The 25,202-nt window shown below is 43.2% G+C and overlaps 2 protein-coding genes across 3 annotated transcripts in view; both read right to left on the bottom strand.

Annotated features, from left to right (window-relative positions):
* LOC135515717 (apoptotic protease-activating factor 1-like) overlaps positions 1-16,353 on the bottom strand; it is a 51,481-nt gene extending 35,128 nt beyond the window's left edge. Inside the window, exons 1-16 of the mRNA XM_064939409.1 lie at positions 15,971-16,353; positions 14,891-15,116; positions 14,383-14,572; positions 11,896-12,093; positions 11,337-11,538; positions 11,033-11,145; positions 10,761-10,892; positions 4,252-4,490; positions 3,722-3,889; positions 2,853-2,984; positions 2,232-2,345; positions 1,477-1,661; positions 986-1,112; positions 748-873; positions 357-497; positions 103-228 (exon numbers count right to left, since the gene is read on the bottom strand). Coding sequence (XP_064795481.1) covers positions 103-228; positions 357-497; positions 748-873; positions 986-1,112; positions 1,477-1,661; positions 2,232-2,345; positions 2,853-2,984; positions 3,722-3,889; positions 4,252-4,490; positions 10,761-10,892; positions 11,033-11,145; positions 11,337-11,538; positions 11,896-12,093; positions 14,383-14,572; positions 14,891-15,116; positions 15,971-16,353 — 2,802 coding nt within the window. The remainder of the gene's footprint in view (positions 1-102; positions 229-356; positions 498-747; positions 874-985; positions 1,113-1,476; positions 1,662-2,231; positions 2,346-2,852; positions 2,985-3,721; positions 3,890-4,251; positions 4,491-10,760; positions 10,893-11,032; positions 11,146-11,336; positions 11,539-11,895; positions 12,094-14,382; positions 14,573-14,890; positions 15,117-15,970) is intronic.
* Positions 15,820-25,202, bottom strand: part of ccdc87 (coiled-coil domain containing 87) — an 18,094-nt gene continuing 8,711 nt past the window's right edge. The window contains exons 11-20 of one of the 2 annotated variants that reach the window (XM_064939407.1): positions 25,145-25,202; positions 24,881-24,996; positions 24,535-24,664; positions 22,304-22,413; positions 22,048-22,163; positions 21,786-21,829; positions 19,531-19,716; positions 18,318-18,432; positions 17,626-17,768; positions 15,820-16,934 (exon numbers count right to left, since the gene is read on the bottom strand). The exon at positions 25,145-25,202 is cut by the window's right edge and continues 59 nt beyond it. In XM_064939407.1, the coding sequence (XP_064795479.1) occupies positions 16,665-16,934; positions 17,626-17,768; positions 18,318-18,432; positions 19,531-19,716; positions 21,786-21,829; positions 22,048-22,163; positions 22,304-22,413; positions 24,535-24,664; positions 24,881-24,996; positions 25,145-25,202 (1,288 nt within the window). In that variant the 3' untranslated portion in view covers positions 15,820-16,664. Of the gene's footprint in view, positions 16,935-17,625; positions 17,769-18,317; positions 18,433-18,570; positions 19,348-19,530; positions 19,717-21,785; positions 21,830-22,047; positions 22,164-22,303; positions 22,414-24,534; positions 24,665-24,880; positions 24,997-25,144 lie in introns of those variants that run through there. The other variant, XM_064939408.1, reaches the window with a different exon arrangement.

Below are 25,202 nucleotides of genomic sequence, written 5' to 3'. Positions count from 1 at the left end.
TGTTAAATACATATTAGTAGTCTACACCTAAATTAAAAACCTTTATCTTTATTTGCTAATATGAACACACAAAGCCATAGGTGGTGACTATGCCCCACCCACCTTCAGGGTTCCGTCGCTGGAAGAGGTGGAGAGGTAGGCGTCATCAGGGGAGAAACAGCAGTGATTGACAGGCTCCAAATGACCAAACATGGTGTTCTGGGAAGAGGGTTTATTGATGTTCCACAGCTAGAGAGAGAGAGAGGGTGGGATGGATATATATATATATATATCTATCTTATAGCCAGAGTGCAAAAACTGTGGCCTACTTCATGGTTTTTAAATCATACACACACACAACAGAAACACAGGCTCACCTTGGTGTTCATGAACTTGTCGTTGGAACAGGTGGCCAGTAGGAGGCGTCGGCGTGTGTTGGTGAACTGACAGTGGTTGACCTGCTCCTCGTGTTCGTCCTCAAACATCCTCATCAGAGTCCCACGCTCCACATTCCAAACCTGGCACACAACACAGATACTGTAGTTACATAGATATACAACTCCTTTATTTGCTTTCCAAACCTGGCACACAACACAGATACTGTAGTTACATAGATATACAACTCCTTTATTTGCTTTCCAAACCTGGCACACAACACAGATTAGAGACAGACAAACGACTTCCGTCTGTCGCAGTCGGGTTGTCAGGCAAGTCTGTCTGAAGTCTGTCCAAAGTTTGAATGGCAGAGGGGAGGCTTCCACACCATACCTTGACCTTCCTATCACTGGAGCAGGTTGCTAGGAGACGGTCATCCGGGGAGAAGGCGCAGCAGAGCACCTCATCGTCGTGGGCCTGGATCTCCAGCAGCTTCTCCCCAGACGTGCTCTTAAACACCTGGAGACAGACACACAGGGCAGAGTTTATAGAGGACACCCACTCACACAAACAGGGAAGTGTGGGAGATAGTGTGTCAAATATTGATTTCAAAAGAATGTGTGTGTCTTACTCGCAGTGTCTTGCTGGAGCCACAGGAGGCGATCTTGGTGCCGTCGTGGGAGAAGCAGGCAGAGTAGATGGATCCCTGGTGGGGCTGGACCACCAGACGAGACAGGCTCTTCAGACTACTTTTGTTCCTGAAACAAACCACAATCATAAATGACTTAGAGAACGTGAGCATGAGGGGATGTTAGAGGAAGTAGAACATCAGGCAATGAGACTACAACGTAGAGTTATGGTCATAGAGTTGGATAGAGGGCACGTCTCTGCATGTACAATGGCTTCTGTTTTAGCATGGGCAGTGCCACTGACACTACGCTAAAACAGGCTTTGTGGTAATTGCGACACAAAACCAACTATGGTTAGGGTATGGTTGACTGGGGAATGGAATGCATAAGGGCTTGGCAGTAAGAGGTGGGGGCTAGGGGTCAATACTGTACACCCCGATTAAGTAGTGAGTACGCTTATAAGCACGTGAGTAGTGTGTATGGGCCTACTGACACCCAGTCAAGGTAGAGTCCCCCTCTGGTGGCCCTCTCCTGCGCCTGCAGCAGGGCCTGGCGGTACACCTCAGAGGAGTCTGGCTGGGACAGGGCCAGCTGCACTACGTCAGGGAACGGACGCTGCTCCAACTGGTGGCCGTTCAGAGACAGGAACTCCTGGAAGTGGCCTCGCACCTCGCTGTTCTGGGGGGACCATAAAGAGACACTCACAGCAAGGATGTGACAAATGGTGTGCGTCCCAATAATATGTCCAGCTTCCTGAAGTGTGCATTTATTCACTACACAAACATAAAAGCATTGGATTGGAGAAGGCATAGGCTAGGGGGAGTTTATATACAACAGTCACTTCCTTTCAAAACCATGAGCGGAATTGAACAGGTACACACTGCAGGAGAAAGGAGAGATTATTGGAACAGAACATTTGTATTCACAGGCATGAAACGAGTAACTGTTTCTAGCATTGACATTACTACATTGTAGTCATTCAGCAGACGCTCTTATTCAGAGAGACTTACAGGAGCAATTAGGGTGGAGTGCCTTGCTCAAGGGCACAATGACAAATTTTTCACCTAGTCAGCCCAGGAATTCAAACCAGCGACGTTCTGGTTACTGGCCCAATGCTCTTAACCGCTAGGCCACCATCGACTTACGAGTAATTGATACCAACCACAAGATCTGAAAACCATATCAAATGAGGATAAAACAAGGTACACTAAGTTCCTCAGTGAACTTGGGTGTTGATCAAATCCTGACCTCTTTGTCCAGTATGGTGCTGTACTCCAAATAGTCATTGATGAGATGAGCCGGTCCCATAATCTGAGCTTTAGTTCTGACCCAGTCCAGAGAGAACATCAGAGAGTACAACTCCTAAAGGGAGAGAGGGGGGAGGAGAGGAGAGAGAAGGGAGGGGTGTAAGGGTAACAGAAATAGAGAGAGAGAATATACAGGGAGAGAGAAAGAGATGGAAAGAAATAGAGAGAGAAAAAGACGTTAGTGACTGGTGCTTGTCTGGCGAAGGCCTCCATCATACGGAGTGGTGCTTTTATCTCCATCAGACTGTTGAACAGCCATCACACCATTTCCTATGGCAAGACGCTAAGAGACTCGCTCACAAAACACACACCAGCTCACACAATACACACTCACACCAGCTCTCTCACACAAGCTCAAACAAGCTCAAACAAGCTCTGATGGTGTTATTTGGGTGGTTAATTGGATTTAGTTTTTGGGTTGTTAATTTGATTTAGTTTGATTATTTGTGTCCCTGCTAGGAGCTAGTAACACACCCACTATAACATCTGCTAAACTGTGTACGTGACCCAAAAATGTTAATTTGATTTTGATGTGTGTGTTTGTGTGTGCGCGCGTGCGTACCTCCGTGAGGTTGGCCTTGGCCATGTGGTAGGTGAGGAATCTGAACCAGTAGAGGCACTCTTCATCTCCTGAGGTGGGAGGACCCTTGCTGTAGCGCTGCTGGTACTGACGCACCACCTTGGTGTGGAGGCTCTGGAACACACACACACACACACACACACACACACACACGCTTGTTCAAAAACATACCATAATATAAACTGGGTGATTTTAGCCCTGAATGCTGATTGGCTGACAGCCGTAATATAACAGACCATATAGCACAGACATGACAAAGCATTTATTTTAATTGCTTTAATCACATTGGTAACCAGTTTATAATAGCAATAAGGAACCTCTGGGGTTTGTGGTATATGGCCAATATAGCACGGTGAAGGGCTGTTCTTAAGCACGACGCAACATGGAGTGCCTGGACACAGTATATTGGCCATACACCACAAGCCCCTCAGACATTATTGCTTAATTATAGTAGATTGATTTCCCAATAATGCAGGGCATAGAAGACATGAGTCTAACTGATTCATTCTTTAAGCGACTGTCTAGTTCTCCAATTTCAATGTACATTGATTCTCTAGAAGACAGTGTTTTCCTTATATTGGATTTCAGAAAATGTGAATTCATTCAAACACATTTGACAAAAGTTAACAAACATCAAACTTTAGATACATTTCAAAATGGCCACCAGCATACAGAACAACCCTATGTAAATGAAGATAGAGGTGTGTATGTTGGAGTCAGTGGAGGCTGCTGAGGGGAGGACGGCTCAATAATGGCAGGGAATGGAGTATTTAATACCATTCCATTCCGGATATTATTATGAGTTGTCCTCCTCTCAGCAGCCTCCACTGGTTGGAGTGTATGAGACCCACTTCTAGACCAGAGCGGTTCATCTCAGCCAGGAAGTCCAGCTGGAGGTCGTGGAGGTAGTAGAGGTAGGGCCGGTGGTGACAGTCACGGAACAGTAGGGACTTGTTCACAAAGTCCTGGAGAACGTCCTCCACCTCCTCCGGTTCTAGATCCCACAGAACTGACAGAACCTGCAGGCAGAGGAACATGGAGGACACACGTTGGTGGTGGCACCTTAATTGGGGAGGACTGGCTCATAGTAATGGCTGGAACGCTTTTCCAGACATTATAATGAGCCGTCCTCCCCTCAGCAGGCTCCTTTGATAGAAGAACAGGCTTCGATTTAGAGACAGAGAATGTCCTGTTTCCTTGTCTTTTATTATCTTATTCCCTCCTTCTTTCCACAAGGACAGTTCACAATGTCTCCATGGGTTATGAATACTTTCTGGCTGAAGGTGCTGGATAGCCTTACCCTAACCTACTGTAGACTAGCTTAGATTAGCCTAACCTTACCTACCCAAGCCTAACCATAATCCCCCCCGGCCAGTCTGACCTTGGCAGGTACTTTGACGTCCTTCTCCAGCACGGTGAGGTCAATGTACCGCTCCCTGTGTTCCTCAGACAGGACCTGGATGCTGGCAGCCATGGCCTGGTCAAGGGCATCGTAGTCATACGAAGACGACTTACGGATACGCTTGAACTTCTTCTGCTGGAGCGTGTGCAGGTAGTAGGCCCAGCGGTCCGGGAACTCCCGCAGCAGGGCCCCGATTAGGGACACCACCAAGGGAGAGCCTGGGGAAGAGAGGAGGGTAGAGGAGGGGTTTAGGTAGGCTGGTTGATTGTGCCAAGAGTTGAGATGTAACAGAAATGTAATTTATATTTATTAGTGTTGATACATTTAATTATTTAATGTATTGAATTTAAAACTTCACTAATTGAAATTGAATTTCATGATTTAGAATGGAATTCTAAAAGTCGTTGAAGGTTAATAGAATTTTCAGTGGGCATTAAGGGCTCCTTTTCTCCGAAGTCTATGTACAGACTAATTTGACTATCAGTTTTTTGACTCAAACAAAAACAGGTTAACAGCCTCCTACTCATTTGACTGATGTCCTGCTTGTAAGAGAGAACTGAACATAACCACTATACAAAGCAAGCTAGAAAAATACATGAATAGGTGTACCGTGTATTGTTCTGAAATAGCGCCTGCCCTACAGAGAAAGGTGCAGCTGAATGCAGAGGATCCACAGTACACCAGGTCAAGACAGCTCGCTGAAAATATTGGTTTATTTTTTATGAATCTTTTGTCATGAAGCAGAAAGTGCTGATTGTGTTTTTCTCAGGTTAGTGGTTTTATTATGATATTTAAAATATATATATTTTATTACAATGTATTTACAATTACATATCTGCAGCCAGCACATTTGTGTTCCAACCCAACACCATCACAAAGAATCAATGAACCATCAGGCCCTTGAGAAATTGAATCTGCTAAAGTGCAATACTTGAGTTAAAATGTGAACATTGGTAGTTTAAGAAATAGTAATACTATGAATTTTTCTGCTTTGAACTTTTAGAACTGAACTTGACTATTGATATTGCAGCCTCTGGGTAGAAGGGTCTATATTAATGATGTTGCAGCGTCTGGGTAGAGGGTCTATATTAATGTTGTTGCAGCCTCTGGGTAGAAGGGTCTATATTAATGATGTTGCAGCCTCTGGGTAGAAGGGTCTATATTATTGATGTTGCAGCCTCTGGGTAGAAGGGTCTATATTAATGATGTTGCAGCCCTTGAGGCAGTTACTTGAGATGACAATGCACCTCTTCACAGGGCTCTTCACACTATCCTCCTGTCAGTATCACTATGTACGGGACCCTAAAAACTGGACCGAAGCACAGAGGTAATGCAGAGAGAAGTACACGGACCTGGCCTCCGTAAGCAACATGGAGGATATGAACAGACTGAACCACTTGACTATAGACAGCGGTTATGATGGCGCAGTGTGGATAGGACTGAAGAAGGGACAGTATTCCAGGTGGCAGTGGTCTCTGGCAGACATAGACCACTATAGTAAGGGACAGACTCAGTTTAGTGAATTTTGGGACCAAAACCAGCCAAACAATTTGAATGAAGATTGTGGTGTCGTGCATGATTCTGGAAAATGGCACAACTATCCCTGCACTACTCGACTACCTCCAGTGTGCTACGACGTTGAGTGACATACTACATATATTCTAGTTAAAAACACACTAACCTGGTAACACAAGAGGACACCAGCAGCGCATACAAGTTCGCCAAGTAACAGATTACTGTGGGGTTATCAAGGTCGCAACAGATTACTCTGGGGTTGAAGGTCACAACGTATATCTTTCAAATTTCTTGTCAATTCCATGCTTATGATTTCCAAAGGTTTATGGATTGACAACAGTTCAAACGGCACCGATCCAAACTCTGATCCAAACTCTGATGGTAGCATTTTGTCCCCATAGGGACTAAGCCTCCAGCTGGTCATTTCCTAACGGTTCAACAGCTAATGACCTGGAGGGAGGCTCAGCTCTACTGCAGGAAGCACCACACAGACCAGGCCAGTGTGAGGAACCAGACTGAGAACAAAGAGATCTGTAACGTGGCCGGGAGTAACAACGTTTGGATCGGCCTGTTCAAAGACACCTGGCCGTGGTCGGACCAGAGTAACTCCTCGTTACGCTGGTCCCCAGATACTGGCTCGACAGAGAACTGAACGAGTCCTGCGCTGCTTGGAATCGCAGTACCTCAGGCCAATGGATAGACAGAGAATGTCTGAAGGAATGTCCCTTTGTTTGCTACGGTAGTAAGTTAAGATCCCTTATTGTGCCACCAAACTAATCTCCTTAATTGGGCTGTTGATTTGGAATAACTGTCCACACAGATTTAAATATGTGACATTCTTGTATGCAATAGTGAATGTTCATCTTAACTGTATGTGTGTATATAGATGAAGTCGGAAGTTTACATACACTTAGGTTGGTGTCATTAAAACTAGTTTTTCAACCATATTTCTTGTTAACAAACTATAGTTTTGTGCATGACAAATAATTTTTCGAACAATTGTTTTCAGACAGATTATTTCACTGCATTACAATTCCAGTGGGTCAGAAGTTTACATACACTAAGTTGACTGTGCCTTTAAACAGCTTGGAAAATTCCAGAAAATTATGTCATGGCTTTAGAAGATTCGGATAGGCTAATTGACATAATTTGAGTCAATTGGAGGTGTACCTTTGGATGCATTTCGAGGCCTACCTTCAAACTGCGTGCCCTTTTGCTTGACATCATCGGTAAATCTAAAGAAATCAGCCAAGACCTCCACAAGTCTGGTTCATCCTTGGGAGAAATTTCCAATCGCCTGAAGGTACCACGTTCATCTGTACAAACAATAGTACGCAAGTATAAACACCATGGACCACGCAGCCGTCATACCGCTCAGGAAAGAGACAACTTCTGTCTCCTAGAGATGAACGTACTTTGGTGCGAAACGTGCAAATCAATCCCAGAACAACAGAAAAGGACCCTGTAAAGATGCTGCAGGAATCAGGTACAACAGTATCTCTATCCACAGTAAAATGAGTCCTATATCGACATAACCTGAAAGGCCACTCGGCAAGGAAGAAGCCACGGCTCCAAAACCGCCATAAAGCCAGACTACGGTACGGTTTGCAACTGTACATTGGGACAAAGATCATACTTTTTGGAGAAATGTCCTCTGGTCTGATGAAACAAAAATATAACTGTTTGGTCATAATGACCATCGTTATGTTTGGAGGAAAAGGGGGGACGATTGCAAGCCGAAGAACACCATCCCAACAGTGAAGCACGCGAGTGGCAGCATCATGTTGTGGGGCTGCTTTGCTGCAGGAAGGACTGGTGATCTTCACAAAAATAGATGGCATCATAAAGCTTGGCCTCAAAATGGGTCTTCCAAATGGACAATGACCCCAAGCATACTTCCAAAGTTGTGGCAAAATGGCTTAAGGTCAACAATGTCAAGGTATTGGAGTGGCCATCACAAAGCCCTGACCTCAATCCCATAGAAAATTTGTGGCCAGAACTGAAAAAGCGTGTGCGAGCAAGGAGGCCTACAAACCTGACTCAGTTACACCAGCTCTGTCAGGAGGAATGGGCCAAAATTCACCCAAATTATTGTGGGAAGGTTGTCGAAGGCTACCCAAATTTTTTTAACCAAGTTAAACTATTTAAAGGCAATGCTACCAAATACAAATTGAGTGCATGTAAACTTCTGACCCACTGGAAATGTGATGAAAGAAATAAAAGCTGAAATTAATCACTCTCTACTATTATTCTGACATTTCACATTCTTAAAATAAAGTGGTGATCCTAACTGACCTAAAACAGGGAATTTTTACTAGGATTAAATGTCAGGAATTGTGAAAAACTGAGTTTAAATGTATTTGGCTAAGTTGGATGTAAACTTCCGACTTCAACTGTATGTGTTAGACCCAAGACCCCCAACAGTCAAGAAGATACAGGTAGTGAGAGGGCGGATGACCCCAGACCCAAACATGGACCTGAATGATGCTAAGAAGAGGGAGGCCATTTTACAGCAGGTGAGTCTCACCCTCTTCATTTCTAGACTTTTACCTTCATTTAACCATGCATGTCAGTTAACTCTTTACACTCATACCCGTTTACGGGTTCAAAGTGGCAGATTTTATGCCCACCTGACCCAGATTGCGATTTGTAATGGGCCGTTTTTGGATTGTGTAAACAACAGTAATTGTGTGATGGTGGGATGCAGGGTTGTGTTCCAAACAAAACAACAAATGTGCTTGCTCTAGTTCCTCAACAGCACTGCTAGGAAAGCTAAATTTAAAAAATACTTTATATTTGAACACTCTTCTTTGAGTCATAAAGTACATGGAAAGGAGTGTGGTCACTTGGAGACACCAGTTAGTTCTCTCACTCAAACCCTTGTAATTGTTTTGTCTTATGTTGCACCTATCCCACATTTTCCCGGAATATTCTTATCATGCTACTGGATGGATCCAGAGTAGATTTCGCTAATAACAAATGCGGTGAAAAGTTCATTAAATGAAAAATGCACATAAAATCAACAGTGCAATGTTTGGATTCAGTCTTGTATCAGGTGAACTGTTGTGTCCTCAACTTTGGTCAAATAATTTCCCATAATCTTCTAATTGTTCCCTTTAAATTTCTACCATGCTATTCAAATTTCTTCTTTGTGAAACATTTCAATTTAGCCTTATCCATAAAGGATAAAAAACAAGTTTTTTTTATTTTATTTCACCTTAATTTAACCAGGTAGGCAGTTGAGAACAAGTTCTCATTTACAACTGCAACCTGGCCAAGATAAAGTGTAAAGGGTTAAGAATAAATTCTTATTCACAATGACCAACTCGCTGTGAACAAGTCCACTGCTCTTTACGTTAAGAGAGTTCTCCAAACCGTAAGAGTGCAGGTACCTACATATGAAAGCATATCGCTGCCATCATTAAATTTGTAATGCAAATAGTTAATCCTACCATGTATTAATAAATACATATTCAGTAAGATTAGGTGTTCAGGGCATAAAGCCTGGTTCTGTTCCTCAGATAAAGGAGAAAATGAAGGCCAATGGGATGACTTGGAACTGAGATGGAAAGAGCAGCCAGATGAAAAGGTCTTCCACAAGGAAGAGAAGAAAGAGAACGACAGAGAGAAAAAAAAGGGAGCCGAAAAACAAGGAAGAGCTTTGAATAGAAGCACATGGAGTTAGTGTGCGGATCCGTTGCCATGTTAGTGTGTGGATCGGTTGCCACCTATAATTAATGATTCCCTTCTCATCTCACATTGTATTAATTTATCATGAACCATTATTAACTATGAGAATTCCCGAGAAGCAGGTGTTTAGAGGACATATTTGCATCGTCTCAGGCAGCAAACCAATATATCCTTCAAACACCGGCTTCTCGGGCATTATCACTTTTACACAACATATTCAAATAATAATTTATTGATGAAGTCGTTCAGTCTTTTTGTTATGCATCTATGGACACGACCCAGTTGTTCCTTCTAAATGTTCCATTGCCATACTGGCTGGCAACGTTCTTATCCTTTGCTTGCTAGCTAGCCAACTACGGTTAACTTAGTCACGTCAAACAGTGCAGCCAGAACAACAACAGTAGTTGCATTTGTTTAAGCTGTTTTCTAGTGACATTTACTTGGATACATCTATAACAATGAGCTAATGATGCACGATTTCTCCTGGCATAGAAAATGTGCTCTCGTCAGGACATTGTCGTTCAGAGGAGACAACAACACAACTAACACAATCACTAAAAACTGAAGCTGGAAAGACTGCAAACTAGCTGCACTTCGTTTTGTTTGACCTTTTTTCAATGTACATTTCTGTGTATATATATCCACAAAAATTATGCCAGCTGATTCATGATTTGTATGTATGGGACAGCTGGAGATTGAATTTGAATATTGAAACAATGTTGCAAATGTTGGAGACAGACAGAAAGGTTTATACAAATCTCTGCTGTTAAACTAAACAATATTCTAAAAAAATGTGAGATAATGTCTAGATACTTTCTTATAGTGGAGAACAAGTTTATAAATTGCCTGGCTGGGCTGATGATACAGTGGAATGCGCAGTCAGATGCAACAGAGTAAATAGGCATTTTAACGTCATTGATTTAGCCGGTGGTAACTTGTGGAATAGACACCAGCTGGAATGCGGTTTAAACCAATCAGCATTCAGGATTAGACCCACCCTCTGTATAAGGTACTATATTCTATCCATACTATTACAGTATGCCACGTTGCTGTTTTATTTGATGTTTAATTAGCTTGTCCTCTTCATGATCTGTTCATTATTTCTATCAATGTTTTTGGTCACACTACATAATGCCAACCAAATCATTCATAAGAAAATGTAATACTTATTTCTCTTGAATATGTGAAATAAATTGACATTTTATTGTAAACCTGAATGGAATTTTCATTTCATTCAATACAATTCCTTTTGACACTATAGCTACGTGTGCGTGTGCATGTACCTTTGCACTCTCGGACAATGCTGCGGGCCTGTTCTGGGAGTCGCTGGGGTTTCCTGTTGACATACAGGGCGAGGATCTCCAAGGCCTGACCCTCCTCCAGACCACTCTCCACTGCCACCTCAGACTTAGGACCTGGACACACACATATGCACAGTTTGATGAGCAGGTGCATTGAGCATAATGTTTGAGCAGTGTTCTATAAATGAAGTCATCATTATCAGTAGTACTGTAGTAATGTTAGTATTAATATCACTGCTATTACTCATACACACCGCTGACACAGTCGGCTAGGCTTCTGTCTCGGGTGGTGAGCAGTACTCGACACTGTATGTCAAAGGCCTTGAGCACCGAGCTGTCCCAGATGTCATCCAGTATCAGCAACGACCTGCACACACACACATCTAATTCAATTGACAGGAATTATAATGGAGTTAATAGCTTACAATAATTCACTCCAGAGCTGAAACTCCTGAGGTCCAACTGAACATTCTACTCCTCATTAACCGCCACCATTTAGAAGAAATGGACCAAGTTGAAAAGTTTGCTACCAGTCCACATCAACCCTGGGGGACTGACCTGGGGTAACGACGGAGCATGAGGAAGCGTAGTCGCTCCTTGGCCTCTTCCAGAGAGCCAGGAGGCCGGTGGAGGGAGGACGAGGGGTCTTTCTCCTGGCTCTGCTGCTCCAGGCGGAAACACAGTGACTGGATCCTAACCAGCAGGTCAGACCGGTCCAGCTGGCCTATGGACAGCCAGTGGACTCCTCCTGGAAAACACTCTGGGGGGGGGGGTCAGGGAGAGAGACAGTACAGTCAAGAGACCAATGCGATAATGAACAAAGAAAGCGGAGAGAAAGATGGAGAGAGGGAGAGACACAGACAGAAGAACAGAACAGTCAAGAGACCAATGCGATAAAGAACAGAGAGAAAACATAAAGTGAATGCGGACAAAGAGAAAACAGAGAGAAAGTGAATGAAGAGAGAAAAAGAGCCTCCTCTACATGTATTAACCCCCCTCCAGAAATGCATCTTGGGTCAGTTTGACATTTTATCCATTATTGGGCTTGGTTAGGATTGTGGGAGGAAGCTGATCCTAGATCTGTACCTAGTGAAAACTTCACCCCGGAGCCACCTACCTGTGATGAGTGCGTGGTCTCGGACTGCCTCCGCAGCCAAAACAGACTTGCCGGAGCCAGCCATGCCGAACACAGTGACCCAGCCGGGCTCCTTCTGCAAGCGATAGAGCTTCTCCATGACCCGGTTCATCAGGGCTGGCCGGCTCACAAACACCACGGGTCTCTGGGGCACGCCGCCCTCACTCAGCACCGCCTGGACTGGAACAGGGTAATACTGTATTTATTTATTCATTTATTCATTATATATATATATATATATATATAATGCTGTATGTTGCCAATGGAATAAACAGATGTGTCAAACATGGCAGAGACAGAGAGGTGCGCTACCATACACACACATATAGTTGAAGTCGGAAGTTCAAACACTTAGGTTGGAGTCATTAAAACTCTTTTTTCGTCCAAACTAACCTCTGCTCTTACCCCAATTCTTAACAACCCAGATTTCAGTCCAGGATTGCTGGATGCTGGCTTTAACTTTTGGCTTAATAAGGGCATACGCAGGCTAAATGACTTATTTGCTGATAAGATGTTATTGTCATTTGACCAGATGGTCGAGAAATATAGACTCCCAAAGCAGGACTTTTTCCGCTTCCTACAAGTAAGACATTATATTCTGAAGAGCACCACCTTAATTGGTAACCCTGATATGTCTGTCATTGAAAAAAATGCTTTTTCTCCCACAAAGGAAAATGTCTGTAAGTCTGTTTTATGATACTTTAAGGTCCTTTTCTGCTGTCAACACACAGAGGGTGAAACAAGTGTGGGAGAAAGAATTGTCTGTTACTATTGACGAAGAGATGTGGGAGGACATTTGGAGATTTGCAAAAACAATATCTATATGTAATCGTACTAGAGCAATCCAATTAAGAATAATACACAGATTGCATATATTCCCAAATCGCAGACATGCTTTTAGCCCCACTTCCTCTTCCCCTCCGTGTCTTAAATGCAAAACTGATACAGGCACCCTAACACATTGTTTATGGTCATGTACCAAAATACAAAGATACTGGTCGGGTGTTCTGCAAGAAATTGAAAAGATCCTAGGGGTTGATCTAGAATTGGATCCAGTTTCTTTACTGTTTGAGCTCCCTAGTAGGCATGTTACTTCTGTGGGTAAAAGGAGGCTTTACAACATCCTTACCTTCGCAGCGAGGAAAAACATCCTTTTACAGTGGATTAGTGATAAGGTTCCTTCTATTAAAGATTGGCATAAGATACTATTTGAATGGGTGCCTCTGGAATATCTGACATGTACATTGCATTCTAAAACAGACCAGTACTACAAAGTATGGGAACCTTATCTAAATTACCTAGAACCTGAGGTATCAGCTATTATGCTGCAAGGATTCTCTTAGAATGGCGGGGATCTATGTATTTCAGAACTACACTATACGTTCCATGTGTGGAACCTAACTTCTTGGTTTAAACTGAGCTTTCTCATCGCGCACCAGCGACTCCTGTGGCGGGCCGGGCGCAGTGCGCGCTAACCAAGGTTGCCAGGTGCACAGTGTTTCCTCCGACACATTGGTGCGGCTGGCTTCCGGGTTGGATGCGCGCTGTGTTAAGAAGCAGTGCGGCTTGGTTGTGTATCGGAGGACGCATGACTTTCAACCTTCGTCTCTCCCGAGCTCGTACGGGAGTTGTAGCGATGAGACAAGATAGTAGCTACTAAAAACAATTGGATACCACGAAATTGGGGAGAAAAAGGGGTCAAATTTCAAGTAAATAAATAAATAAATATATAAAAAACTGTTTGGCCATAATGACCATCATTATGTTTGGAGGAAAAAGGGGGAGGCTTGCAAGCTGAAGAACACCATTCCAACTGTGAAGGACGCGAGTGGCTGCATCATGTTGTGAGGGTGCTTTGCTGCAGGAGGGACTGGTGAACTTCACAAAATAGATGGCATCATAAAGTAGGAAAATTATGTGGATATATTGAAGCAACATCTCAAGACATCAGTCAGGAAGTTGAAGCTTGGTCCCAAATGGACAATGAGCCCAAGCATACTTCCAAGGTTGTGGCAAAATGGCTTAAGGACAACAAAGTCAAGGTATTGGAGTGGCCAACGCAAAGCCCTGACCTCAATCCTATAGAAAATTTGTGGGCAGAACTGAAATTCTACCAAATACTAATTGAGTGTATGTAAACTTCTGACCCAACTAGGAATGTGATGAAAGAAATAAAAGCTCAAATAAATAATTCTCTCTACTATTATTCTGACATTTCACATTCTTAAAATAAAGTGGTGATCCTAACTGACCTAAGACAGGGAATCTTTACTAGGATTAAATGTCAGAAATTCTGAAAAACTGAGTTTAAATGTATTTGGCTAAGGTGCATGTAAACTTCCGACTTCAACTGTACATATACATAGAGCGCCCCTGCATATTATGCCCCTGTATCAGAAAAGGAGGGCACATCTCAGACTGCCCTAGTCTCCTGGTATTCTCCATCCTCCACCCTTTGGGGCAGCTCACCATAGCGGGTGCCACCGTCTGAGAAGCTCTTCTCAGCCTCAGGGGAGACCAGGGGCAGGCTGTTGTGGAGCAGGATGGCCAGGTCTCCGTAGCTCTCTCGGACCAGGGCGTTGTAGAAGGAGATGTAGGCCTGGTTATCCTTCCTCAGGAGCAGCTCCAGCAGGGCCGCCGCCTGCTCTCTCCTGGTGGGCTAATCGATGGACAATTTGAATTTTGAAACCACTTTATTGCTTTTCTTACACCGATGCCATTCTTTCAGATGTCCGTAGTGTTAAGTGTTTAAAAAGCCCTGCAATCTCTCTGACTTACCTCTCTCTCCCCCTTCCTCTTATGAGGGTGTTTGTTTGGAATCAGGAACCCAACCGTTTCCCCAGCACAGTGCACTCGGTTATGGGCCAAATTCAAAACAAACAGTTTTATACACTTAATCATCACTACACACTTACCACTATGGACATAGGAAAGTGTATGAAAAGGGTGCTACTGTACTTCCCCCACCTCACCCCACCTTGCTCCTGATCCTGTCCTCCTCATCCCCCGTCAGCACACCGTCACTGATCATGTGATCCATCAGGTAGGAAGCCCTGATGTCCTGCTCCAGGCTGGAGCGTGACTGAAGTAGGCAGCTCCGCGCCCCTTCCTCCATCATCGCCATGCCAATGGGCCAGACCTGGTCCGACCACACAGGTGGGGTGGCTGGGCTGATATTGTGATTGATTGGCAGGTGATGGGAGCTGCGGGGAAAGGAAGTTGCATGGATGGATGTAGTATGGGTAGTACTAGTTCTGGTCCAGTGAGCTATGTGTGGCTTGAGCTTTCTTGAACAATAATACGTTGAAGGAGGCTCAAGCTGCACGTAACACCCTGGACCAGAGCTAGGACAGTACTACTACTACTAGCACTGCTGCCTCTTAGTGGGACTCCTGTGCCCCACCTAAAATAAAACTGGAAACTGATAAGAGCTCTGATAGGTAGATGTACAGTATGATGAAGATCCTTGTAATACTACAGTGCCAGAAAATATTTGAAAATGCTGCCCTTACAAAAAAAGATTGCAGTCGACTGTGGTATTTTGGAGGCAGTATTTGCAGCGAAGTCACCAAATTTCCTCTTTCGAGTGAACATTGATTGTGGGCTTTTGTCATTTAGTCAGGTTACAAGTTTACACACACACACACACACACACACACACACACACACACACACACACACACACACACACACACACACACACACACACACACACACACACACACACACACACACACACACGTAGCTGGCTGGCGTATAGCTAGCTAACTGTGCACTTAGACCGTAACGTTATAGTTGACTACCAAGGTTAATTTGACAGCTGTGGGACACAACAGTGTAGCTAGCCGACATTCCCAAAACTAAAGAGCAGCTGTCTGTAGTAGGCTATATAGTATGCATAACAAACGCTATTTATACGTTTATTATTTCCACAGGTAGACAAACATTGTATGTTTATAAAACCAAGATAGGAACAACACGTTTTAACTGAAGGTGGCACATACTTCACTCGTAATAAGTTGTAAGGAAATGAAACAAATGAAACACAATTACTCACATGTATCTATTTGCTCGACACAGGAGCTCGCTATCCACACTCGATAAGTGCTCAAGTTTATAATCATTTCCTTTCAAAATAATGTAATTCTGACAAAAATCCCCACCTATTTTTGAAATGAGTAGGGTTCTTCCTGAATTATAACAAAAACAACTTCCCCCGGTCTGAAATGACCAATGCGGTGGCGTTTCGCGCACACGTGACAGGGTGAGATAAAGCATGCGCTTGACTGTAACTAGGCAGATGGGAGTAGGCTGCCTGGTGATACGTGACAGCTTGTTGTTCATTGTGAACTTGTAGGCCTGCAGTGCTAGCTCAGTATCTTTGGTATTGCACTTGGCAATACTGATAAGACACTTAAAAGTGGCCCGAAATAGACTCATAGTGCAAACAGCGTTCCTTTTGTCATGGCACTTCGAGTTGCATGTTTCTGCCACACTCAGAACAAAATAATGTAAATGATTAATGACAAAATATTCACCATATCAAATGTTGACAATGTCATATGAACCTACTAGTAGTGCATATATATTATCCAATCACATTCATACATTTACTTGACAAGGGATAATGATAATGGATTATACATAATATGAATACATACAAATTATCAAATATAATATTTCCTTCCAAGCAGTGCATGCATACAAACAATTTTCCAAGCATTTTATTTATTTGCTTACAACGTTCAAACTTATACTGGATACACTGAGCTCGGCTGGGTTGGGTTGGAGGGGCTGTGTTTGTGAGGGTGGGGTCTCTGGCTGAGGGTCGGGGTGTGTCCTTGGGGGGTGGGGTGGGTGCCCGGGTACAGCTGAAGGTTGGGGTTGAGGGGGGGCAGTCTGGTGGGGAGAGAGCCCCTCCCCTCCACCACCCTCTCCAGAGCCTGGACCCGGCGCTCCTGCTGCAGCCAGTAGAGCATCTCGATGCGGTCCCAGCGCATCTTCTCCCTGTACGGCCTCCCCTGGAGAGAGTGACCGTTGAAAACACAGCTGTGAGGAAACTGCTTAGTCTGGCTGCACCAAAGTTTTCGGGCTTTTGTTCTACCCCAATACTACTACACCTGATTAAACCAATGAAGGACTTGATGATGAGTTGACAAGTTCTGGTTATTGGGGATAATCAGATAAGGGGGATGGCGCAGAGCTCTCCATAGCGTTTTCTCAGTATGTATGAGCCTAGTATGTCAATATTTGTAGCTTACTGCATACATGTTTTCTAACTTGTATGTTCTAGATAGGATATACGACTATTACACATTGTGCAGTTTTAGTAAGTAGTAGGCAAGACAGGACCGATTTTGGACATGGTCAGAGGAAGAAACAGAGAATGTGAGGGAGAGAGAAATAGAGAAGGTGAGGGAACGGCAAAGCTCTTTCAATGAGGGTAAATCCCCAACCTAAAAACTCTGCTTTCTCTCTGTCTCTCTCTATCCCCCATAGCATACTGCATGTGCTGTATGTCAGAGAGCACAGTGACACTAGTGGGTCATATTCACTAGGAAATCAACGGAAGCAAACAAGCAAAAATGAGGAGGGACTTCGCTCAATTTGTCTAATAAGAAGCACAGGTTTTTGTTTTCCGTTGCAAAACATTTTGCTACGCTGTACACTAATTAATAGACCCATGATGTATGGCCCATTGGCCTGACTCACCTTGTAGGTGACAGTGTCATGGAAGCTGTCTGTAATGTGGTGGAGAATCTTAGACAAAACCTTCTCCAGAGAACAGATCTGGGAGTTGAGTTTTCTCCGGTGCTTGGACTCATCCATCCTGGCTAGAGAGGTGCCTCGATAGCCTGAGAAAGAAAAAAATTAGTGTGCAAGTGAGAAAGAGAGAGAGGGGCAGGAAAGAATAAATAGAAAGAAAAGAGAGTGGAAGGAAAGAAAGATAGAAAAGTAAAGTGAGAGGAAGGAAGGAAAGATGGAAGGAAAGAAAGAGACAAAGATAGAGCGAGAGACATTCCCTTTGTATAGTGTACGAAGATATGCTCCTTCACTTACGACCATACTAGCCTCTCAGAAGCTATGCAGGGTTGGGCCTAGTTAGTACTTGGCTGGGAGACTGCCTGGGAATACCAGGTGCTTTAAATGTTTTGTCCAGTAAGGTGTACTCTGGCATTAGATATTTCATCAACTGCCTTTTATTTATAACAATAATAATATGATGATATATTTAGCAACTTACTATATATCATCCAATACAATATGCTGTAAAAGCAATATGTTATAATATTGTCAGGAGCACAGGAGGCTGGTGTCATCTTAATTGGGGAGGACGGGCTCGTGGGAATATATCTGCACCGAGGGGAAACTTTACCCCAGAGCAGATATATATTATGCAGTACCTTGCAGGAAGAAGCGGTTGGGGTCAGAAGCGTCCCTCTCAAACAGCTCCAGACGAGCCAGCAGAGACTCCCTCTGCTGGATGAGACGGGCAGCGCGCTCCCATGCTGCTGTGGCCTGGGAGGAAACGCACACACACACACGGATGTATACAAATACACACACACGGACACACACACACATACACAAATTTATGCATAAACACAAAATTCTGTTCAAGGTATAGAAAAGATTTTGGAAGTATATGGTGAACTCTGAGTCTATGGTGATCTCTGTCTCCATGGTGTTATGGTGAGCTCGGTCTCTATAGTGATATGGTAAACTCTGTGTCGATGGTGATATGGTGATCTCTGTCTCTATGGTGATATGGTGATCTCTGTCTTTATGGTGATCTGTCTCCATGGGGATATGGTGAGCTCTGTCACTTTGGTGATATGGTGAGCTCTGTCTCTTCGGTGATATGGTGAGCTCTGTCTCTATGGTTATATGGTGAGCTCTATCTATATGGTGATAAAGTGAGCTCTGTCTCTATGGTGATATGGTGATCTCTGTCTTTATGGTGATCTGTCTCCATGGGGATATGGTGAGCTCTGTCTCTTCGGTGATATGGTGAGCTCTGTGTCTATAGTGATATGGTGAGCTCTGTGTCTATGGTTATATGGTGAGCTCTATCTATATGGTGATACAGTGAGCTCTGTCTCTATGGTGATATGGTGAGCTCTGTGTTTTTGGTGATATGGTGAGCTCCGTCTCTATGGTGATATGGTGAGCTCTGTCTCTATGGTGATCTCTGTTTCTATGGTGATATGGTGGTGAGCTCTGTGTCTATGGTGATATGGTGGTGAGCTCTGTGTTTTTGGTGATATGGTGAGCAATGTCTCTATGGTGATATGGTGAGGTAATATGAACACTGCATCAAGTATCATGCTACCATCTCTGCTAACCTCTATCAGGGCTGTCCAATGTCAGTCCTGGAGGGCCCAAAAACTTCTGGGTTTCATTCTCTCCTTCTGATCAGGGGCTAATTCAGACCTGGGACACCGGGTGAGTACAATTAACTACCAGGTAGAAACAAAAAATAGAAGTATTTAGGCCCTCCAGGACCAGAATTAGACAGCCCTGCTATAGATGGTGGCATGATACTTGTACAGTAAGTGTGCATTCACCAGTATGTATTTGTTATCATATGCGTGTGTGTCTGTGTACTGTGCACACCTCCTCCAGCTGGTCCCTGCGTGCGTGGGAGCTGTACTTAATGGCCATGTCTAGTCTGTAGGTGTCGGGCAGGCAGAGGAGTGTCCAGATCCTCTCCAGCCTGCTCTGGACCTGGTCCCCCTCTCCCATCACCCCCCCTTGACTGGCCTCCTTGCTCCCCACACTCACTGTCCTCTTATAGGCCTTCTGACAGTGGGAAAGGACCATTAGTAAAAAAAAAGTTTAAAGGAAAATATTATCCATATTGCTAAGGCCTATTCAATTCAAGTCTACAGAAAGTCCCTAGGGGTAGAAGCTAGAGTTTGATTTGGAACAGAACCTAATCAGTCTCAAACTGTTATGAGCCTTTGCGTAGATCTGAAGGAATTGGAGATGATGGAATGGGACAGAGAAAGAAAGATGATGGAATGGGACAGAGAAAGAGAGATGATGGAATGGGACAGAGAAAGAGAGATGATGGAATGGGACAGAGAAAGAGAGATGATGGAATGGGACAGAGAAAGAGAGATGATGGAATGGGACAGAGAAAGAGAGATGATGGAATGGGACTGAGAAAGAGAGATGATGGAATGGGACAGAGAAAGAGAGATGATGGAATGGGACAGAGAAAGAGAGATGATGGAATGGGACAGAGAAAGAGAGATGATGGAATGGGACAAAGAAGGAGAGATGATGGAATGGGACAAGGAAGGAGAGATGATGGAATGGGACTGAGAAAGAGAGATGATGGAATGGGACAAGGTAGGAGAGATGATGGAATGGGACAAGGAAGGAGAGATGATGGAATGGGACTGAGAAAGAGAGATGATGGAATGGGACAAAGAAGGAGAGATGATGGAATGGGACAAGGAAGGAGAGATGATGGAATGGGACTGAGAAAGAGAGATGATGGAATGGGACAAGGTAGGAGAGATGATGGAATGGGACAAGGAAGGAGAGATGATGGAATGGGACACGGAAGGAGAGATGATGGAATGGGACAAGGAAGGAGAGATGATGGAATGGGACAGAGAAAGAGAGATGATGGAATGGGACAAGGAAGGAGAGATGATGGAATGGGACAAGGAAGGAGAGATGATGGAATGGGACAAGGAAGGAGAGATGATGGAATGGGACAGAGAAAGAGAGATGATGGAATGGGACAAGGAAGGAGAGATGATGGAATGGGACAGAGAAAGAGAGATGATGGAATGGGACAAGGAAAGAAAGATGATGGAATGGGACAAGGAAGGAGAGATGATGGAATGGGACAAGGAAGGAGAGATGATGGAATGGGACAATGAAGGAGAGATGATGGAGTGGGACAAGGAAGGAGAGATGATGGAATGGGACAAGGAAGGAGAGATGACGGAATGGGACTGAGAGAGAGATGATGGAATGGGACAAGGAAGGAGAGATGATGGAATGGGACAGAGAAAGAGAGATGATGGAATGGGACAAGGAAGGAGAGATGATGGAATGGGACAAGGAAGGAGAGATGATGGAATGGGACAAGGAAGGAGAGATGATGGAATGGGACAAGGAAGGAGAGATGATGGAATGGGACAAGGAAGGAGAGATGATGGAATGGGACAAGGAAGGAGAGATGATGGAATGGGACAAGGAAGGAGAGATGATGGAATGGGACAGAGAAAGGGAGATGATGGAATGGGACAAGGATGGAGAGATGATGGAATGGGACAGATGAAGAGAGTGTCACGTCTGCTCCCACTCTTCTCTTCCTCTGGCGCTTGAGGGCGCCAAATTACCCTGCATCACACGCTCCTGCCATCTATCATGCACACCAGCCCTCCCTCGTCACTTGCATCAGCATTATTGGACTCACTTATCTCCTGTTTATTTCCTCCCCTATAATTGCCAGTTCCTCAGCTCTGTTCCCTGCTGCTTCATTGATTGTCTTTTGTCTTTGTATTTAGTTCTTGACACTGTTTCTGTCTCGTCTATGTCCGTTATTTATTAAATGTTTACTCCCCGTACCTGCTTCGTCCCTCCAGTGTCATTCCGCGTGACAGAGAGATGATGGAATGGGACAAGGAAGGAGAGATGATAGAATGGGACAAGGAAGGAGAGATGATGGAATGGGACAAAGAAGGAGAGAACTACCCAGATCGAAGTCTCCCAGTCTTAATGACACATAAAACCTGACTGTATTACAATGGCTGTAAATCCATTTATGGTACATTTACTGCATAGTATCCATTTACAGTACATTTATAGTATCATCTGTGTACTAAGACACGCACACACACACATACCTGTTTATGGCTGGTTATTTCTTCATCTGGGCTCTCTTCCTCCTCTGTAAAAAACCCAACAGACAATAGGTTACCTATGAGTCTATAAACAATAGGCTATGAAACAGGTTCAGTACCAATAAGCCAGAAATCCAATGCCATTCCCTACTAAACCAGAACTGTTTGACTTCCTTTTATTTCGCAATCCTTGACTGGAACATCCTGCGTTTGAATGACTCACTGAATTACTATGGTTAAAAGTTACAGTGTGTGTGTGTGTTACCCTCCAGATCGGGTTCCTTCCACAGCCCTCCCAGCAGCACCGTGTTGACGTTCCACACCCCTGTCACGTACTCCTGCTTCTGACCCTTTAGAGCCTCCATCTTCTGCCTCCGCCACCTGTCCACACACATTGGTTTGTTAGCTGCTCGCAGTCCTCATAATGTAAGAAACATGATTACAACAAAAAAGAATGTAGAAAAAAAGAATGAAAATATTGGGGCAGACAGACAGACAGACAGACAGACAGACAGACAGACTTCATCCTCTCGTCTCCTCGTAGCTGGAGCAGTCTCCTTCTCTCGTCCTCCTCATCGTCACTATCGCCACTATCGTACAGGTGGAACGCCGCCCACAGGTAGTCATTGTCCTACATAGACACAGATACAGAGAGAGTCCTAGTCAATCACTCTCTGATACCACAACAATAACTGGACATGGAAATAATTGGACATGTATCTAGTGCTTGAATTGGGCCTGGAAAAACACTGGTACTCTGATATTACACAGGTACTTAAAGAGTGGGAGAAGGGGTTTGCCAGTTTGTTCTCAGGTAACGAAAATGTGGCATATTTTGAGGAACATTTTTTATAAAGACATATGTTCCCTGAAAACTAAACTGGAAAATACAATGTTAGAACCATCTTATATATGTAACCTGTATTTAAATGAGGAGCTGTCTGTGGCAGAAGTTAAGAAGGTGATTGACGCTGCACAAAATGAGAAAGCGTTTGGCATTGATGAACTGCATAATGAGGTTTTAAAATCCCCTAAATGAATTGACGTCCTATATGATTTGCTCCCAATGTGTTTTGAGTACAGTATACTGCCGTCCACTTGGTATAAGTCTAGAGTGAATCCCATTACCAAATCTTCAAAACATTACCCAAGAGTGCAACTGAACTATAGAGGCATAAGTTTATTAACTACAGTTTATAAATGATATTTTCATCCATCCTCAACAATAGGCTAATTACATTTTTGGAGAATCAAAACATTCTGGTGGAAGAACAAAATGGTTTTTGTAAATCCAGAGCCTGTACAGATCATATCTTCTCGGTCTGTACAATAATCAGAAATAAATTACATGAAGAGAAGCCTACTTTTGCATGTTTCATTGATTTCCAGAAAGCTTTTGATTTTGTAAATAGGGATATTTTAGCCTATAGTTTGTTTGTTAAAGACAAGCGTTGACGGGAAATTTTATCACGCAATCCAGTCTCTTTACAAAGTATCAATTGCTTGTGTGCAGGTTAATGAATATGGTACAGACTGGTTTCCCGGGTGTAAAACAAGGAGACGCCTTATCACCGACTTTGTTTGCTTTGTTTATAAATGATTTGGCAAAAGAAATCCCACAGTTAAATATTGGAGTAAGATATGATGATGAAATGTGAAGAATCCTTTTATATGCTGATGATACTATTTAGATGGAAGAAACTGAACAAGACCTGCAGAACATGTTATTATGTGCAGTCAATTGGTGTAAAATATGGAGACTCATGATTAACCAGACAAAAACACAGATAATGACTTTTAGAAATCCAGGTACTCAGATAAGTGTTTTTCAGTTTTGTTTTGGTGAAGACATTCTTGGGTTTACTAGCAATTATACATATTTGGGTCTTTTTATTCTGTTTCTTTTTTTCTGTATTTATTTATCTGGTTTTGTTATGTTATGTTATGTTATGTTATGTTATGTTATGTTATGTATGTATGTATGTATGTATGTATGTATGTATGTATGTATGTATGTATGTATGTATGTATGTATGTATGTATGTATGTATGTATGTATGTATGTATGTATGTATGTATGTATGTATGTATGTAAATTATTTTACTGCTCTAGGGATGTAATTTACTATTATGTATTGATTTTTACCTTGTTCTTTCTTTCTTTCTTTATTGAATTATTGTAATGTTTGTTTATGTGTCAATTAATCCCATAAGGGATGGGTTGCCAATTGGCGATTTGAAACGAAATTAAAATGTTATTCATTCATTCAAAAAAGTATTCATTACATTCGGTACTGAGTACCGGCACCTTAACTTTTCTACTGCTTGAGGTCCAGCACCTCTTATAGAATAATGATCGAAAAGTTCTGGCACCTAAATATAAACAGTACTCAAGCCCAGAATGAGTACCAGCACCTATTTTAAATTTCATGTTTTATTTGTCACATGCACAATTATAGTGAAACGCTTAACTTTCAAGCCCTACTCAACAGGGCACAGTATTCAATATAAAAAAAAGTAGAACTACTAAAAAACAACAACATCAAAACACAAAAAATAAATCAAGCTTTTTCTATAATGTACATGCATAACCTATGGTCCAATTCAAAAGTTTATTGAGATTTATTTGTAAACAAAACCGGTTGATTTTCTTCGAGTTACTCAATTGATTTTTATGCATTTACTGCCTTCTATTAATTAGAAAGTCTTCTTCTATTTGCTTTCTGTAACTACAGAATGTGTGACCTCTGACCTGATTGGTGATGTATCGGAGGTAGTCCGCAACTGAGAGGTCAGTCTTCCACCACTGCAGCCAGGCCGTGAAGGCCCGGGAATTCTGGTCTTCCGGTTTCTTATGGTCCGCTGGGATCTCGGTCCTTTTCCTGGACACACACACACACACACACACACACACACACACACACACACACACACACACACACACACACACACACACACACACACACACACACACACACACACTTTGAGTTACATTGGGAGAGCTGCAGCTCTCTGTGAGAAAACGTGTTGTATTATGAGAGAGAGTGTGTTAAAGTGGTGTTCAGGTACTGAGTCAAGTGGGATACAGGGTACAGTACCTGTGGGACATGGCGTTGGTGTTCTGTCTCTTCAGCTGTGGGTTGATGAACCTCTGGTGGTTCTTCTTCTTCATACTCCATCTGATGTTGGTCAGGGCTGGCTCTATCATGGGGTCCTATAGGGGAAAGGAACAGATCAACAGGGAGTCAATTCTATTGATATATTCAAGAGATTAATTGAAATTCTGGATCAACAATTGTCAATTTAAGAATGGATTTTTCCTGAATTAAATTCAACAGGCAATGTAAAAGAGTATATTTCACCTCATCGAAGTTGAGATACTGTGTAGATTTGCTTTTGGATAACTCCTTATAGACTTCC

This window comes from Oncorhynchus masou, chromosome 27 (genome assembly GCF_036934945.1).
Source record: "Oncorhynchus masou masou isolate Uvic2021 chromosome 27, UVic_Omas_1.1, whole genome shotgun sequence".
Classification (NCBI taxonomy): Eukaryota; Metazoa; Chordata; class Actinopteri; order Salmoniformes; family Salmonidae; genus Oncorhynchus; species Oncorhynchus masou.
Note: the sequence above shows the minus strand (reverse complement) of the source record. Positions and strands in the feature narration are given on the sequence as shown.